The sequence below is a fragment of the Thamnophis sirtalis genome, unplaced genomic scaffold (assembly GCF_051295495.1).
Source record: "Thamnophis sirtalis isolate CommonGarterSnake01/CBP01778 unplaced genomic scaffold, rThaSir2_p1.2 scaffold_11, whole genome shotgun sequence".
Taxonomy (NCBI): Eukaryota; Metazoa; Chordata; class Lepidosauria; order Squamata; family Natricidae; genus Thamnophis; species Thamnophis sirtalis.
This window is the reverse complement of record NW_028261391.1, coordinates 66,417,277-66,430,517: the sequence shown is the minus strand read 5'-3', so window position 1 is coordinate 66,430,517 and position 13,241 is coordinate 66,417,277. Positions and strand designations below refer to the sequence as shown.

At 38.1% G+C, this 13,241-nt stretch overlaps 1 protein-coding gene across 3 annotated transcripts in view; it reads right to left on the bottom strand.

The window, feature by feature from the left end:
• Positions 1-13,241, bottom strand: part of DOCK1 (dedicator of cytokinesis 1) — a 457,702-nt gene that overhangs the window by 51,027 nt on the left and 393,434 nt on the right. For all 3 annotated transcript variants that reach the window (XM_087725976.1, XM_087725977.1, XM_087725978.1), the window contains exons 39-44: positions 10,702-10,791; positions 9,305-9,409; positions 7,328-7,469; positions 5,989-6,067; positions 2,380-2,464; positions 1,370-1,456 (exon numbers count right to left, since the gene is read on the bottom strand). In XM_087725976.1, coding sequence (XP_087582102.1) covers positions 1,370-1,456; positions 2,380-2,464; positions 5,989-6,067; positions 7,328-7,469; positions 9,305-9,409; positions 10,702-10,791 — 588 coding nt within the window. The remainder of the gene's footprint in view (positions 1-1,369; positions 1,457-2,379; positions 2,465-5,988; positions 6,068-7,327; positions 7,470-9,304; positions 9,410-10,701; positions 10,792-13,241) is intronic.

Genomic DNA, 13,241 nt, shown 5'->3' with positions numbered 1-13,241 from the left:
GGAGGGCAAAAACGGTCTCCCCCATCCCCACGGAGGAAATACCAAGCTCAAGTGTGGGTGTGGGTTACTCACGCATGCACATGTGGGGTCGCGTTTTGCATATGGGTGCCGGCATGCACGCGTGCTATCATGATCACGCTCTGGCACTTTTGGCGCCCAACAACAAAAAGGTTAGCCATTACTGCCCTAGCATCTTAAAGTCGCGTGGAAAAGAAAACTGAGGCATCCCCCCCCCCAAATAACTTTGTAGGATGGGCAAATTCAATTTGGAGAGATAGCAATAGCAATAGCACTTAGACTTATATGCCGCTTCCTAGGGCTTTCAGCTCTCTCTAAGCGGTTTACAGAGTCAGCATATTGCCCCCAACAACAATCCAGGTCCTCATTTTACCCACCTCGGAAGGATGGAAGGCTGAGTCAACCTTGAGCTGGTGAGATTTGACCCGCCGAACTGCACATAGCAGTCAGCTGAAGTGGCCTGCAGTACTGCACCCTAACCACTGCGCCACCTCGGCTCATGGTATGTAAGCTACATGAATCTCAAAACAATTCTGCTCTAACAGAAATCCCTTACACAAAAATGCAAACTGATTGCAATGAAAACCTTGTAATTTATTCTCAGACCTGACGTAGGTAGAAATTGTGTTTCACCCTAATATCAAATGCTTTCTTTGAATCCATAGTTCCTTCATGATAACATTTCAGAATCTTTCATTTCATACTCATAGCACGGAATACTATTTTTAATCATGTCTGATGCCCCAAAACACTTCGTAGCAAAGTGATGCACTGCTGTCCACAATTTTAAATCCTATAAATGGATCTAGACCAAAATGGTGCCGAGATGGAATAATAGGAATATCAAGCAGATGAAGTATTTCACAATGACACACTTGTTGCCTTCTAAAAAAAATCAGTACTCAATGGAGCAATTTTAGATTTTGAGTAAGTATTTAAAAGCATAAATTAGTTAAACTAATTGGAAAAAACTGGTATTAATGAAAATCATTCGTGCAGGAATTAATTTTTCATGACTGGAATCTTTACATTACAGTTAATACTTAAAAAAAAACCTAAAAATTCCCAGTAATGTATTTAAAGTGTAATGTTCTAGTTGTCCTGAAGATGGAAGGAGAGGAGCGGCATATTTAAACTTGCAAGAATTTATAATAAAAGTAATATTGGCCTGCATGACTTTAGTTTCTTGGTCTGGTCTCCCTAGAAGGACTGATGCAAATATAAATTCATGGAACATTTCTGCAAACATTCAAAATGTAAGCATCAGCAAATTATATACATTTTGATTTGTTTAAAAGTATTGCCCATCTAATAAAGTGACCTTATTAAACATCTTCTGACTCAAACTTACCATAAATACTGATTTGACTTCAAACCATCTTAAAATGCCAGGTAGTTTATACGCTGTCACATAAATAGTTCTCTCAATCCACATATTCTGTAATTTAAGAGACAAGTTTTGAAGTAAAATGCTTATAAACTAATAGACTTATTCTAACCCAAAATGTGTACAAAAGCCTAATAGCAAATGTACTAGCATCACAGTGGCAACACAACCTTCCAAAATTGGTGAAAGAACACTTGTGCATCCAGTTTAATTAATGTTATTTACATTTTGTCATGAGTGTTTGTATTCATATAGAAGACACAAGTGAATTATCTCTCTCCATATTTCAACATGTACATAAACAGTCTACACTGCAAAGAATTATTTCATCCTCTAGTATGCTGTAGGCAGCTATTTATTAAGGATAAAATTGTAGAGAGTTATTGCTTATACAATGAACGAGATAAAATCCCCCAACTGGTACAAATATCAGTTTCAGAAGATGGAGGAAAAGAGTTTAATTTCCTCTTTTTCCCTATTCTGACTTCTTTAATTATTTCTCTCTCCCATCCAGTTGATACAAGCTACATATTATGTGCAAAGAAGCATTTAATATTATTTGTAATTTAGCCTCAATAAAGTATTTATAATCTTTGTTTACCAATAATGTGATGCATACAGATAGCCTAACTCAATGGAGCAATTTTAGATTTTGAGTAAGTATTTTAAAGCATAAATTAGTTAAACTAATTAGAAAACAACTGGTATTAATGAAAATCATTCGTGCAGGAATTAATTTTTCATGACTGGAATCTTTACATTACAGCAAATACTTTAAAAAAACTAAAAATTAAATATTTCATATTTTTGTTCATCTTGCATTTGATGACAAGAAATTCCATAACACAAGAAACTAAGTGTCACCTATTTATACAAACTGTAAAGATTTACAGAAAGCATATTATGTTCTCCCTTAATACTATATAAGCATATTTAAAAGACATTAAGATAACTGCATAACATGTTCAAATTACCGCAAATTCATTGTCTGGATTTTTCTCTCCTTTACGAATGGGTCTTGAATACTCAAACCGCTGAACCTCATTTACCCTATAGAAACTAGAAAGAGAAAAACATACAATTGCATTTATATTCTCATATGGCCACAATACCTAAGATAACAAGAAGGCTTTCAGTATTAAGCATTATGGGGAAATGATATTTTATAAGGCTAAAGGATGGTAAACAAAGCATTCCAAACTATACCTTATAACCTTTTAAATGGAATAATAATAATATAAGAATGGCAAAGAAAAAGAATAATTATGTGAATGTATACCTATAACTGTAAGAGAATAAATGACAGTAAAAATATAAAGCACAATATAGGTAAATAATATTTGGTCATAAGTAGCTAAGTATAAATAAAGAATTGCATATAAAAATGGATAACGAATAAGGAGATTATGAACGCAAGATAGAAATGTACAGAAGGGAAAACACTAACTGCAAAGAAACCGATTCGGAACTGCGGTATGATATACGATGGAACTTATTGTTCCTATGTTGTTTTTAAGTCATGTGTTTGTTTCTGTTGATGTGCTTATGTGTTTAAAATAAAAATTAATACTATCTATCTATATCTATATCTATATCTATATCTATATCTATCTATCTATCTATCTATCTATCTATCTATCTATCTATCTATCTATCTATCTATCTATATATATATTTTACTGTTGCCTTTTTTACATTTGTGTTGTATTTGTGCTGATAAATAAATAAAGGGAGACTAGTATAGATCTATTTCAAGCTATTTAGCTCTCATCAGCTACCGAATCCCAGTAAGGGTATGGCTAGCTAATGAGAGCTAAATAGCTTGAAATAGATCTATACTAGTCTCCCTTTATTTATTTATCAGCACAAATACAACATTATATATATATGTTTTTTTTTATTTGTGCTGATAAATAAATAAAGGGAGACTGGTATAGATCTATTTCAAGCTATTTAGCTTTCATCAGCTAGCCATACCCTTACTGGGATTCAAGCCTGGGCTATATTACATATTAGGCAGACGTCTTAGCCATTAGGCCATAGGCTCTGATCCGTTATCAGCTGAGCCAGGGAGAAATGTATATATTTAAAGTCATATATATATATATATATATATATATATATATATATCTATCTATCTATCTATCTATCTATCTATCTATCTATCTATCTATCTATCTATCTATCTATCTATCTATCTATCTATCTATCTATCTATCTATCTATCTATCTATCTATCTGCAGTATAACAATCCTCTAAAATGATACATGGAATTGGGTTGTCCCAACCGCCTTCCAAAAATTTGAGTGTCAGGTTTTGATAAGGAATAAAAATGTTGCTTATTTTTCATAATTAAATTTTAATCTACGTATAGCATAGTTTTCTGGCTCTGCAGCATCACAGCTACCCATTATTGCAGGCTAGTGCAAAGTAAAAAGCAAAACCTGGTGTCAGGTTTTTCTCATAAAGATAGATATATTAAGAGATTGGGATCAGTTTAGGGCCACTGTTGCAGGTGATGGTTGAATGGAAATTCTGCATTAGGACTCTCTCAACTGAGGCGTGAAAAAGAGGATTCTTTTTCTCAGAGTCTGAAAAATACTATAAGTTCAAAATACACACTCTTTATTCTATTATCTGGAAAACTGAGAAGTAGCTCATACGTTCATCCTTAAAAAGGTCCCCCCCCAAAGAGAATGAAAACGAACTCCCTATAAATTGGGTTCTAAAAACATTCAGTTGTTGAGATTTCTGTAATCAAATCCCTTTTCTCTTTCAATAAATCTGGTTAGGGAAGCTTTTTCAAGAGTCTTGTTTTTGGGTGCACTCGGCTGTCCAGAGTTTCATGCTATTGACCCTATCAGTATTCACTACGAATTATTTGGCAAATTTTGTCATGACATCTACGGCCTATATGTAATTTGGATCAACTTGGTGATGGCATTATGACGCATGACATGACTTCGCCCCTTTTGAGAATGCCTATGGCCATATTAGTTTTTCAAATAAATAACAATGCTTTTAAACATAGTTTTCAGAATACGCAGGAGCTAAGGTGGCGCAGTGGTTAAATGCAGCACTGCAGGCTACTGCTAGATCAGCAGTTCAGCGGTTCAAATCTCACCGGCTCAGGGTTGACTCAGCCTTCCATCCTTCCGAGGTGGGTAAAATGAGGACCCAGATTGTTGGGGGCAATATGCTGACTCTCTGTAAACCGCTTAGAGAGGCCTGAAAGGCCTATGAAGCGGTATATAAGTCTACTGCTATTGCTATAATACGAAGATATGTTCTTTTAACGGTGTACCAAGGCCTTAGATCATGGGTGTCAAACTCACATCATCACGGTGGTGTCACGTGCTGTATTGATGTTTGATGTTTAATAAATTTATAGGCCGCCCAATCCCGAAGGACTCCGGGCGGCTTACAACAATACATTTAAAAATAGAAGTTAAAAGCATAAAAACATAGATTAAAAAGACCACAACATACACCCAGTCTGATCGGGGCTGGAATTCAATCGTGAGTTCAACAGCCCGGGGCCTGCCGGAATAGCCAGGTCTTAAGAGCCTTACGGAAGGCCATGAGAGTGGGTAGGGTCCGGATCTCTGGGGGCAGTTTATTCCAGAGGGTCAGAGCGGCTACAGAGAAGGCCCTCCCCCGGGTAGTTGCCAGCTGACATTGTCTGGCTGACGGCACCCGGAGAAGGCCCTCCCTGTGCGATCTTATCGGTCGTTGGGAAGTATATGGCAGAAGATGGTCTCGCAGATATCCATGTCCTAGGCCATGTAGGGCTTTAAAGGTGATAACCAGCACCTTGAATTGCGCCCGGAGACCAATGGGAAGCCAGTGCAGCTCGCGGAGGATAGGTGTGATGTGAGTATACCTTGGTACACCCAATATCGCTCACGCGGCTGCATTCTGGACTAGTTGTAGTCTCTGAAAGTATTGGGACTTTCCCCCCCCCCCCCTTCACTAAACTGGGCATGGGCATAGCCCACATGTGACACATTTAGTCTGTGGGCTGGGACTTTGACAGCCCTGCCTTAAATAGTATTGCCATGATAACTGCTCAGGAAACGTTTCATTTTGGTTACTAGTAGTATATAATATTTATATACCACTAGCAATTAATTTATTTCATGGGAAACTGTCTAGAAGGAATTATAAGGAGGCATAGGTAATTTTGAGTTGCAAAAATCCCTTATTTCGGTTAAGCACTAAGAAAACAAAACCTGATTGAAAGTACTGATCTATCACGGGTACTGCCTTGTGTATTATGTAGAAGACAGGTAAACAGAAATTGCACTAACAGAAAACCAGGCACAAATTACTTTTTATCAATATTGAAAAATAAATGAAAACAGAGAATGAGGGACAGAGCAGCCATGAAATCAAAATTATTATTATTTCCTGAGATAAATGGGAAAAAAAGATAATCTCTTGCTGCACCTTAAACGGTCTCTTTCTTTTTGTGTTGATGAATTTAGATGCAGTTCTTCAGGCCATTTAGCAGGTAATATATTTAACCAAGTGCAGTCTAGGAAAGCTATTCAGAGTAATTGCTCATTTCAAATGTCTGTACCTTAAAATTTGCTCTGATACAGGCTTGTGAAATTTTGATGGTAAGTCCAGTTTTGGCTTTACTGTAAAGCACTGGATATCTGTGTTGTATGTTAAGAATTACAGTGATATCTAATTAAAGTTATGCAACTAGAATACCTAATTTATCACACACACGGACACACACAGAAAAGGTAAATAATCACCATATGGAAAGGAAGTAGTCTGCCAGACATCCCCCCCCCCCCCCCCGCAATTTCCATTCTAATCTATAGTTCTGGGGTTTCTTCTTGATACATCACTCATATATGATCCAAACTCAAACCTCTTTAGCTTTCTTCATGATCAGCCAAGTTCAGTGGTGGGTTTCAAAAATTGTTGGAACCTACTCTGTGGGTGTGGCCTCCTTTGTGGGAGTGGCTTGCCACCCATGTGACCGGATGGGAGTGGCTTGCCGCCCATGTGACCGGATATGAAATTATGAATTAGTACTTAGGTCGGTCCAAGTAGCTATTCAGAAACTCTGGCATTGAAGCATGCAAGTCTTAAAGCTGTCAAGTTACAAGATCCTTGCCAGTGGTGGGTTTCAAAACATTTTGGAACCTCTTCTGTAGGTGTGGCCTGCTTTCCGGGTCCACTGGTGGAACCTCTTCTAACCGGTTCGGTAGATTTGACGAACCGGTTCTACCGAATAGGTGCGAACTGGTAGGAACGCACCTCTGGCCAAGTTGGCTAAATCTCACATCATCTTGGCCTAGATACAATTCATATGTAACAATAAGAGAACATAGGTAAGGCAAGAACCCCATAAATTGTTGAGATTCTTTTTACAGATACAGATTAAAAGAGTTGGAAGGGACATTGCAGGTCATCTAGTCCAACCCCAACACCAGGCAGACTCTACACAATTTTTGACAAATGGCAGTCCATTCTCTTCTTGAAAGCTTCCAGTGATGAAGCTCCCACAACTTCTGAAGGCAACTTCTGTTCCATTGGTTGATTGGTCTCACTGCCAGAAAATTCCTCCTTATTTCCAGGTTGAATGTCTCAGTTCCCATCCAATATTCCTTGTCTGGCCTTCAGGTGCTTTGGAAAATAGCTTGACCCCCTCCTCTCTGTGGCAGCCCTTCAAATATTGAAACGAATATTGAACAAGGTTCAAAAGTGTCAATACTCTTTCTAACCTGCTTCTTCATAGACCAACTTTATTTCTGTAGAGTATCACGCAGAATACCACGGCTTGTACGATTCCGATCTTTGTAAATACATACTTTTAGTCCTTCTTAAAAAAATCAATGATATTCCTATATTCATTTTAGCAGGAGGCAGCAATCAAGGCCATCAAAACTTTTAAAGGATACATTGACCATGAGAATTTTTAATATCTTCACCAGGAGGTGATGTAGTCTTCATTTTTTCTGCATTAGGAAACTGCGTTAATAATCTTGCTTCAAAATCTTCACGGCGTTCATATTCTTTTCCTCGATAAATAAAAACTTTGCTCTATAAACAGATATATATTATATGTTTTAATTTTTGACAGATTCCATTTAAATATACAAGTGCCCACAATTTCTGGTTGAGAATATCTTTGATTGCTTCCACATTCTGAAAGTACACATTTCTAGAAACCAACAGAAAATAAAATTCAATAGTTTTTTTTTTTTTAAAGTGATCCCGAAATAAGAATATGCTTATATTTCCACATATTTAGTTAACATTTATCATTTTTTTATTCTGGTACATGTTTTTGAATTAAATAAGTACATTATAGTTTTCAGCATATGGAATGGAAAATTATTTGTGAAATGAGGTTCTTTAATGATGGTTAGTTAAATTCCCTTAAAAGGTTAAGTACTCTTTATAGATTAAATCTGGATTTACAGGAACAAAAACTATTGACATCTACCAAACTTGTCAGTTACAGACTCAACAAAAACAATGTTCCCAAAAATTTTACTGGCTTTACTCTAATAACTATGTTCTTTGGATTGAATTCTTATGTGCATTTTTATTGCTACTATATAAGGATCAAAGTCTTTAGAACCCAAAATGGATAAATACAAAATTCCCTTAAAAGGTTAAGTACTCTTTATAGATTAAATCTGGATTTACAGGAACAAAAACTATTGACATCTACTAAACTTGTCAATTACAGAATCAACAAAAACAATGTTCCCAAAAGTTTTACTGGTTTTACTCTAATAACTATGTTCTTTGGATTGAAATTTTATGTGCATTTTTATTGCTACTATATAAGGATCAAACCCAAATCCAAATCCATTTAGAACCCAAAATGGATAAATACAAAAGCAGTAGGCAGGAGAATTTTTTTTTAAAAAAAAAAAGGGGGGGGGAAGCTATTATTAAGCATTCGTTTGTGACTACTAAGCTCTACATTTTTTAGCTCCTCACAACAAACACAAGAGTGTTATTGTCTCATTAAGAAAGCTAACAAACTTTGATTAGGGTCCGGTGACTGGGGTTGTCGAAGCGGCTGTTGGGTAAGGCATGTGGGGTGCATGGGGCAGGTTCCCCTTCACTTTCCCCTCCTCTGGCCTCACCTCCTCACCTTGTGTTTTTTGCGTAGCAAGCAACTAGAGGAAATGGCGGGGACTGGCTGCGCATGTGTTTAAATATTTTGGGGAGGGTTTATTGTCAGGAGAGGGTTTATTTTAGCATATGCGCTAAATTGGGCTTATTATCCAGGGGGGGTGGTGTTTCTTATTTTGGGGAAAACAGGGTATTATATTTCTACTTTAAAAAAAAAGTTTCATTTCTTAGGATAGCACAGTTATTTCACATTCTACGCCTTACTCAAATTCAAATATTTTGGATAGCTTTGCTACTTCCCAAGTGATTCCTTGTGGTTTTCCACAAGGCCACATTTAATTATTCAGTGTTATTAGCATTTATCTCTATAACTGTGAAACCAGCAAGGAAATACGAGTCATTTTCTGGCAATATTTTTTAGTAAAACACAGGTAGACTTCATGATTCACTTGGTTTTTCGTCCAGCGTTCAACCATGGGAAATAAAACATTGGTGAATGACTTACTCAGCCTATAGAAACTAGGGTGGGAACATAAGAGTTAAATTCTAGAGCACCAGAAAATGTCTGAAAATGTATCAAAATATTAGCCAAAATTTAAGAACAAAACCAAAACGAGTATTCATTATTCTACCATGACCATCCATTGTATCTCTATTTTATTATCAATAAAATGGATTTATGAACATTTGGAATACTGTCTTTCATTCAAAGTGTATAGACTACATAATGTGTTTTTCTGGCCTGCAGCAAAATCAAAGTAGAGAATTTTTTTTTTTTTACTTACCCGTAAAAATGTTGGAAATCCTTGTCCATAATAACCAACTGCAAAGTAATCTGGTTTAGGTCTTATTACCTTCACAATATTTTCATAGAACTGTGCTTGTTTTTTCTGTGTTAAGAAGACATAATTTTTAGAACATTCTTTTTCTGGAGATTGCATTTTCTTTGTCTTTATAAACCTTCCCAATCACAGCTACTTACAAATAAAAAACATTTAATGCGTTTCACCCTAGTTCTATAGGATGCTATGTTAAAAAAGGTAAGTTACTTTGTATACAAAATCTAACTGATAAATGGAAAAGAGAAGACCAATCTCTCTTAATTTGCTTTATTTATGGAGAAAGTTTTTTGCAAATGTATCAGCTAGTAGTCAAGGGGACTATTCTGATGGTTAAATAGAAGGAATTACTTACAGCTTTTATAGCTGAATCAGGTGAAACCAATATACAATAGTATCTTTCCAAACGGGCAGACTTTTAACGAGAAGATAAATGAAACCTCATTCCACCTCTGTAAGCTCTTGATTGATCCAGGAAAGAGTAACAATCTAATGCTCAACTCTTAACAATCTAATGCTCTACTCTGGCACTACTACTAAGAGTAGTACCCCTTAGTCATAATGCTGCTTTTCTTTTCTAATATATATTTTCTAATATCCAATACTACTATGTTTGTTGTGGCCCGGCAGGAGCTGTTGGAGCTGCCGCCAGACTCCGACAGCGAGGAGTCTTATGAGTCGGCCCTGGAAGAGGTGGAGGACCCTGGACAGGGTTCCGACTCCGAGCAGGGTGAGGAGAGACTGGTTGGCCACCAGGTGGCGCTGGAGCCTTGGATCAGAGGGAGTGTTCAGGAAAACACTTGTGAGTTGTTTCGGGATGCACGCCGTCAAAGGGCTACTCAGCGGCCAGAACAACTGCGTAATCATAGGAGATGATTACGCTCTGTTGATGCTTATTAAGATCCTCTCCTGATTATAAAAGAGACTGCTTGTGCCACGCCCTTTTGCAGAAGTCAACGTTCACATTAACGACTAACCAGAAACAAACTTAGCAGGCTGGATTGCTGCCAGAATTTGTTTGCATTTGCTTCCTAGGTTTGTAGGACTTGCTGCCAGAGTGCTTATCTCTTTGTTTATTTTGGGCTTGCAGCCAACGAGAGTCTGGACTGATTAAAAGTATTCTTATTTAACATTTGTTTTTGGCTTTCATTCCTGGACGGAGAAGTGGGGGGGGGGGGGGGTCAGAACAATGTTCAAGCATACTCTTCCCTTTAATATGTTGTGAAATATGCTCCATTCAGATATCCGCGTAGTCCTATGTGAAATTGCTTTGTATTTAATACTGAGATACTTATGTTAAGTATCTTGATTAGTCATTTACAGTGAATTAAAGACAAACCTACCAGTACTTCACTAAGTTGTTCGTAATCAAACATTTCATTTTCATATTGTTCTGCAAGCTGTTTGCCCAAGACAATGGCTTCTTCCCACATCTGTTAAAAATATAATTAAATTTTAATTACATTTAAAAACATCCTTTAGAATTTTCAGTATTTAAAACTAAAATTCCGTTAATATTTATTCAACAACAGCAATAGCAGTTTCAATTTTATTCTGCTTACTGACAGATTCCAGTTAGTGATTCAAGGTGGCTAATCAAAAAGATAAACATAAAGATTAAGTAATATAAAGACACTTAAATAATGTAAGTATTAACCAATTCAGATGAAACTGTCCTGGCTAGGGAGAAGCATTCTGATTAATTTCATAAATGTAGAAGAAGTATGGAGCTCAGCTATCTTACACTACATTCCAGTGTGGAAGAAGTATAGAAAGTGATATTTTTTAACAAAAACCAATGACTACATTGATGTAATTGTAAGGAAGTTTTAATGTGTGCATAAAATTTACAAAGTGCCATTATAACCTAGGGTTGCAGAGATTAGGAAAGATGTATTCCTATAAAGCAACAAAAATTTGGCGGCACGGGATAAAATACCACCAATACGCGGATGATACACAGCTGTATCTGTCCGCCCCGTGCCAACTCAGTGAAGCGGTTGACGTGATGTGTCAGTGCCTGGAGGCTGTTAGGGTCTGGATGAGTGTGAACAAGCTTGCACTCAATCCCGACAAGATCGAGTGGCTTGTGTTTTTCCCTCCCAATGATTGGCCTTGTATTCCAAATCTCAGGCTGGGGGGTGAAATAATATGCCCCTCAGACAGGGTTCGCAATTTGGGAGTCCTCCTGGACCCACAGCTGACTTTAGAACACCATTTGTCAGCTGTGACCAGGGGGACATTTGCCCAGGTTCGCCTGGTGCACCAATTGCGTCCCTACCTGAACTGGGAGGCTCTCAGAACAATCACTCACGTCCTTGTGACCTCAAGACTGGACTACTGTAATGCACTCTACATGGGGCAGCCCTTGAAGAGCATTCGGAGACTTCAGCTTGTCCAGAATGCAGCCGCGCGAACGATTGTGGGTGCACCCCGGTACACCGACGTTACACCTATCCTCCGTGAGCTGCACTGGCTGCTTGTTGGACTCCGGACACACTTCAAGGTGCTAGTTGTTACTTTTAAAGCCCTACATGGTATCGAACCTGGGTACTTGAGAGACCGCCTTCTGCCAATTACCTCCCTACGACCAATTAGATCCCACAGATTAGGCCTCCTCCGGATTCCATCAGCTAGCCAATGTCGACTGTTGACCCCCTGGGGGAGGGCCTTCTCTATGGCTGCTCTGGCCCTCTGGAACGATCTCCCCGTGGAGATTTGGACCCTCACCACCCTTCAGGCTTTCCGCAAAGCCATCAAGACCTGGCTGTTCCGGCAGGCCTGGGGCTGATGAGTTCCCAGCCCCACTCAAATTGTTGCAGCTGTTGAGTAGCTTTTAATTTGTTGTTTGTATTTTCTTTTGTCTTGTTCGTTTTCTTTGTATTTCCCCCCTTCCCTATTGGTTTGTTAGCCGCCCTGAGTCCCCCTGGGAATAGGGAGGTATACAAGCATAATAAACTATAACTATAACTATAATTACCTAAGACTATAGACAGGGGGGGAAAAAAACAGATCTATGGACATGGAAACCACAAATTGCCAAAATAGGAGAAAACTATGAAAAGCCGAGAGAAATGATAGGATATATATGCACAACATCCACACCCACCCACCCACCCACACTCACGGGGGGGGGGAGGGAGATTAAACATATGTCATTATATGATATTAAAAGACTAGTTTGTACTATATGATGAAGACTCCATAACAATCAACATGCTCACCCAAGAGTAGTTGTTGAGAATACAACCTGACTAGCACAAATGTTTCTGCAAACAGAAATCTATTTTTTAAGGTCGATAATGTCCAATCTCAGCTGTTCGTAAGATTTCTCCACTCGACCAATTAGATCCCACAGATTAGGCCTCCTCCGAGTCCCATCAGCCAGTCATTGTCGACTGGCAACCACGCGGAGGAGAGCCTTCTCTGTGGCAGCTCTGACCCTGTGGAACGAACTCCCCGTGGAGATTCGTACCCTCACCACCCTCCAGACCTTCCGCATAGCCCTTAAAACCTGGCTGTCCCGACAGGCCTGGGGCTAAAGACCTTTACCCTACCCAAATAGTATGAATGTTGTGCTTTTAACGATGTATTGCCCTATATGTAACTTGGTTTGTCCTCCCCTCCCCTTGAACTGTGAGCCGCCCTGAGTCCCCCCAGGGAAAAGGGCGGCATACAAATATTAATAAATACCAAATACCAAATTCTTGCTTTAGAAAAAAAAACACCTTAACATCATTTAAGGTATGACAAATTTCCAGAAGAATGAGCTACCCTAAGAGAGATATTCAGTAAATAACAGCATTTTCCCATCTAAATTTTAAATAAGCAAAAATTATCTTAAAAAAGGCACAAGTGAATAAAGCTGCAGATTCTTTAAAAA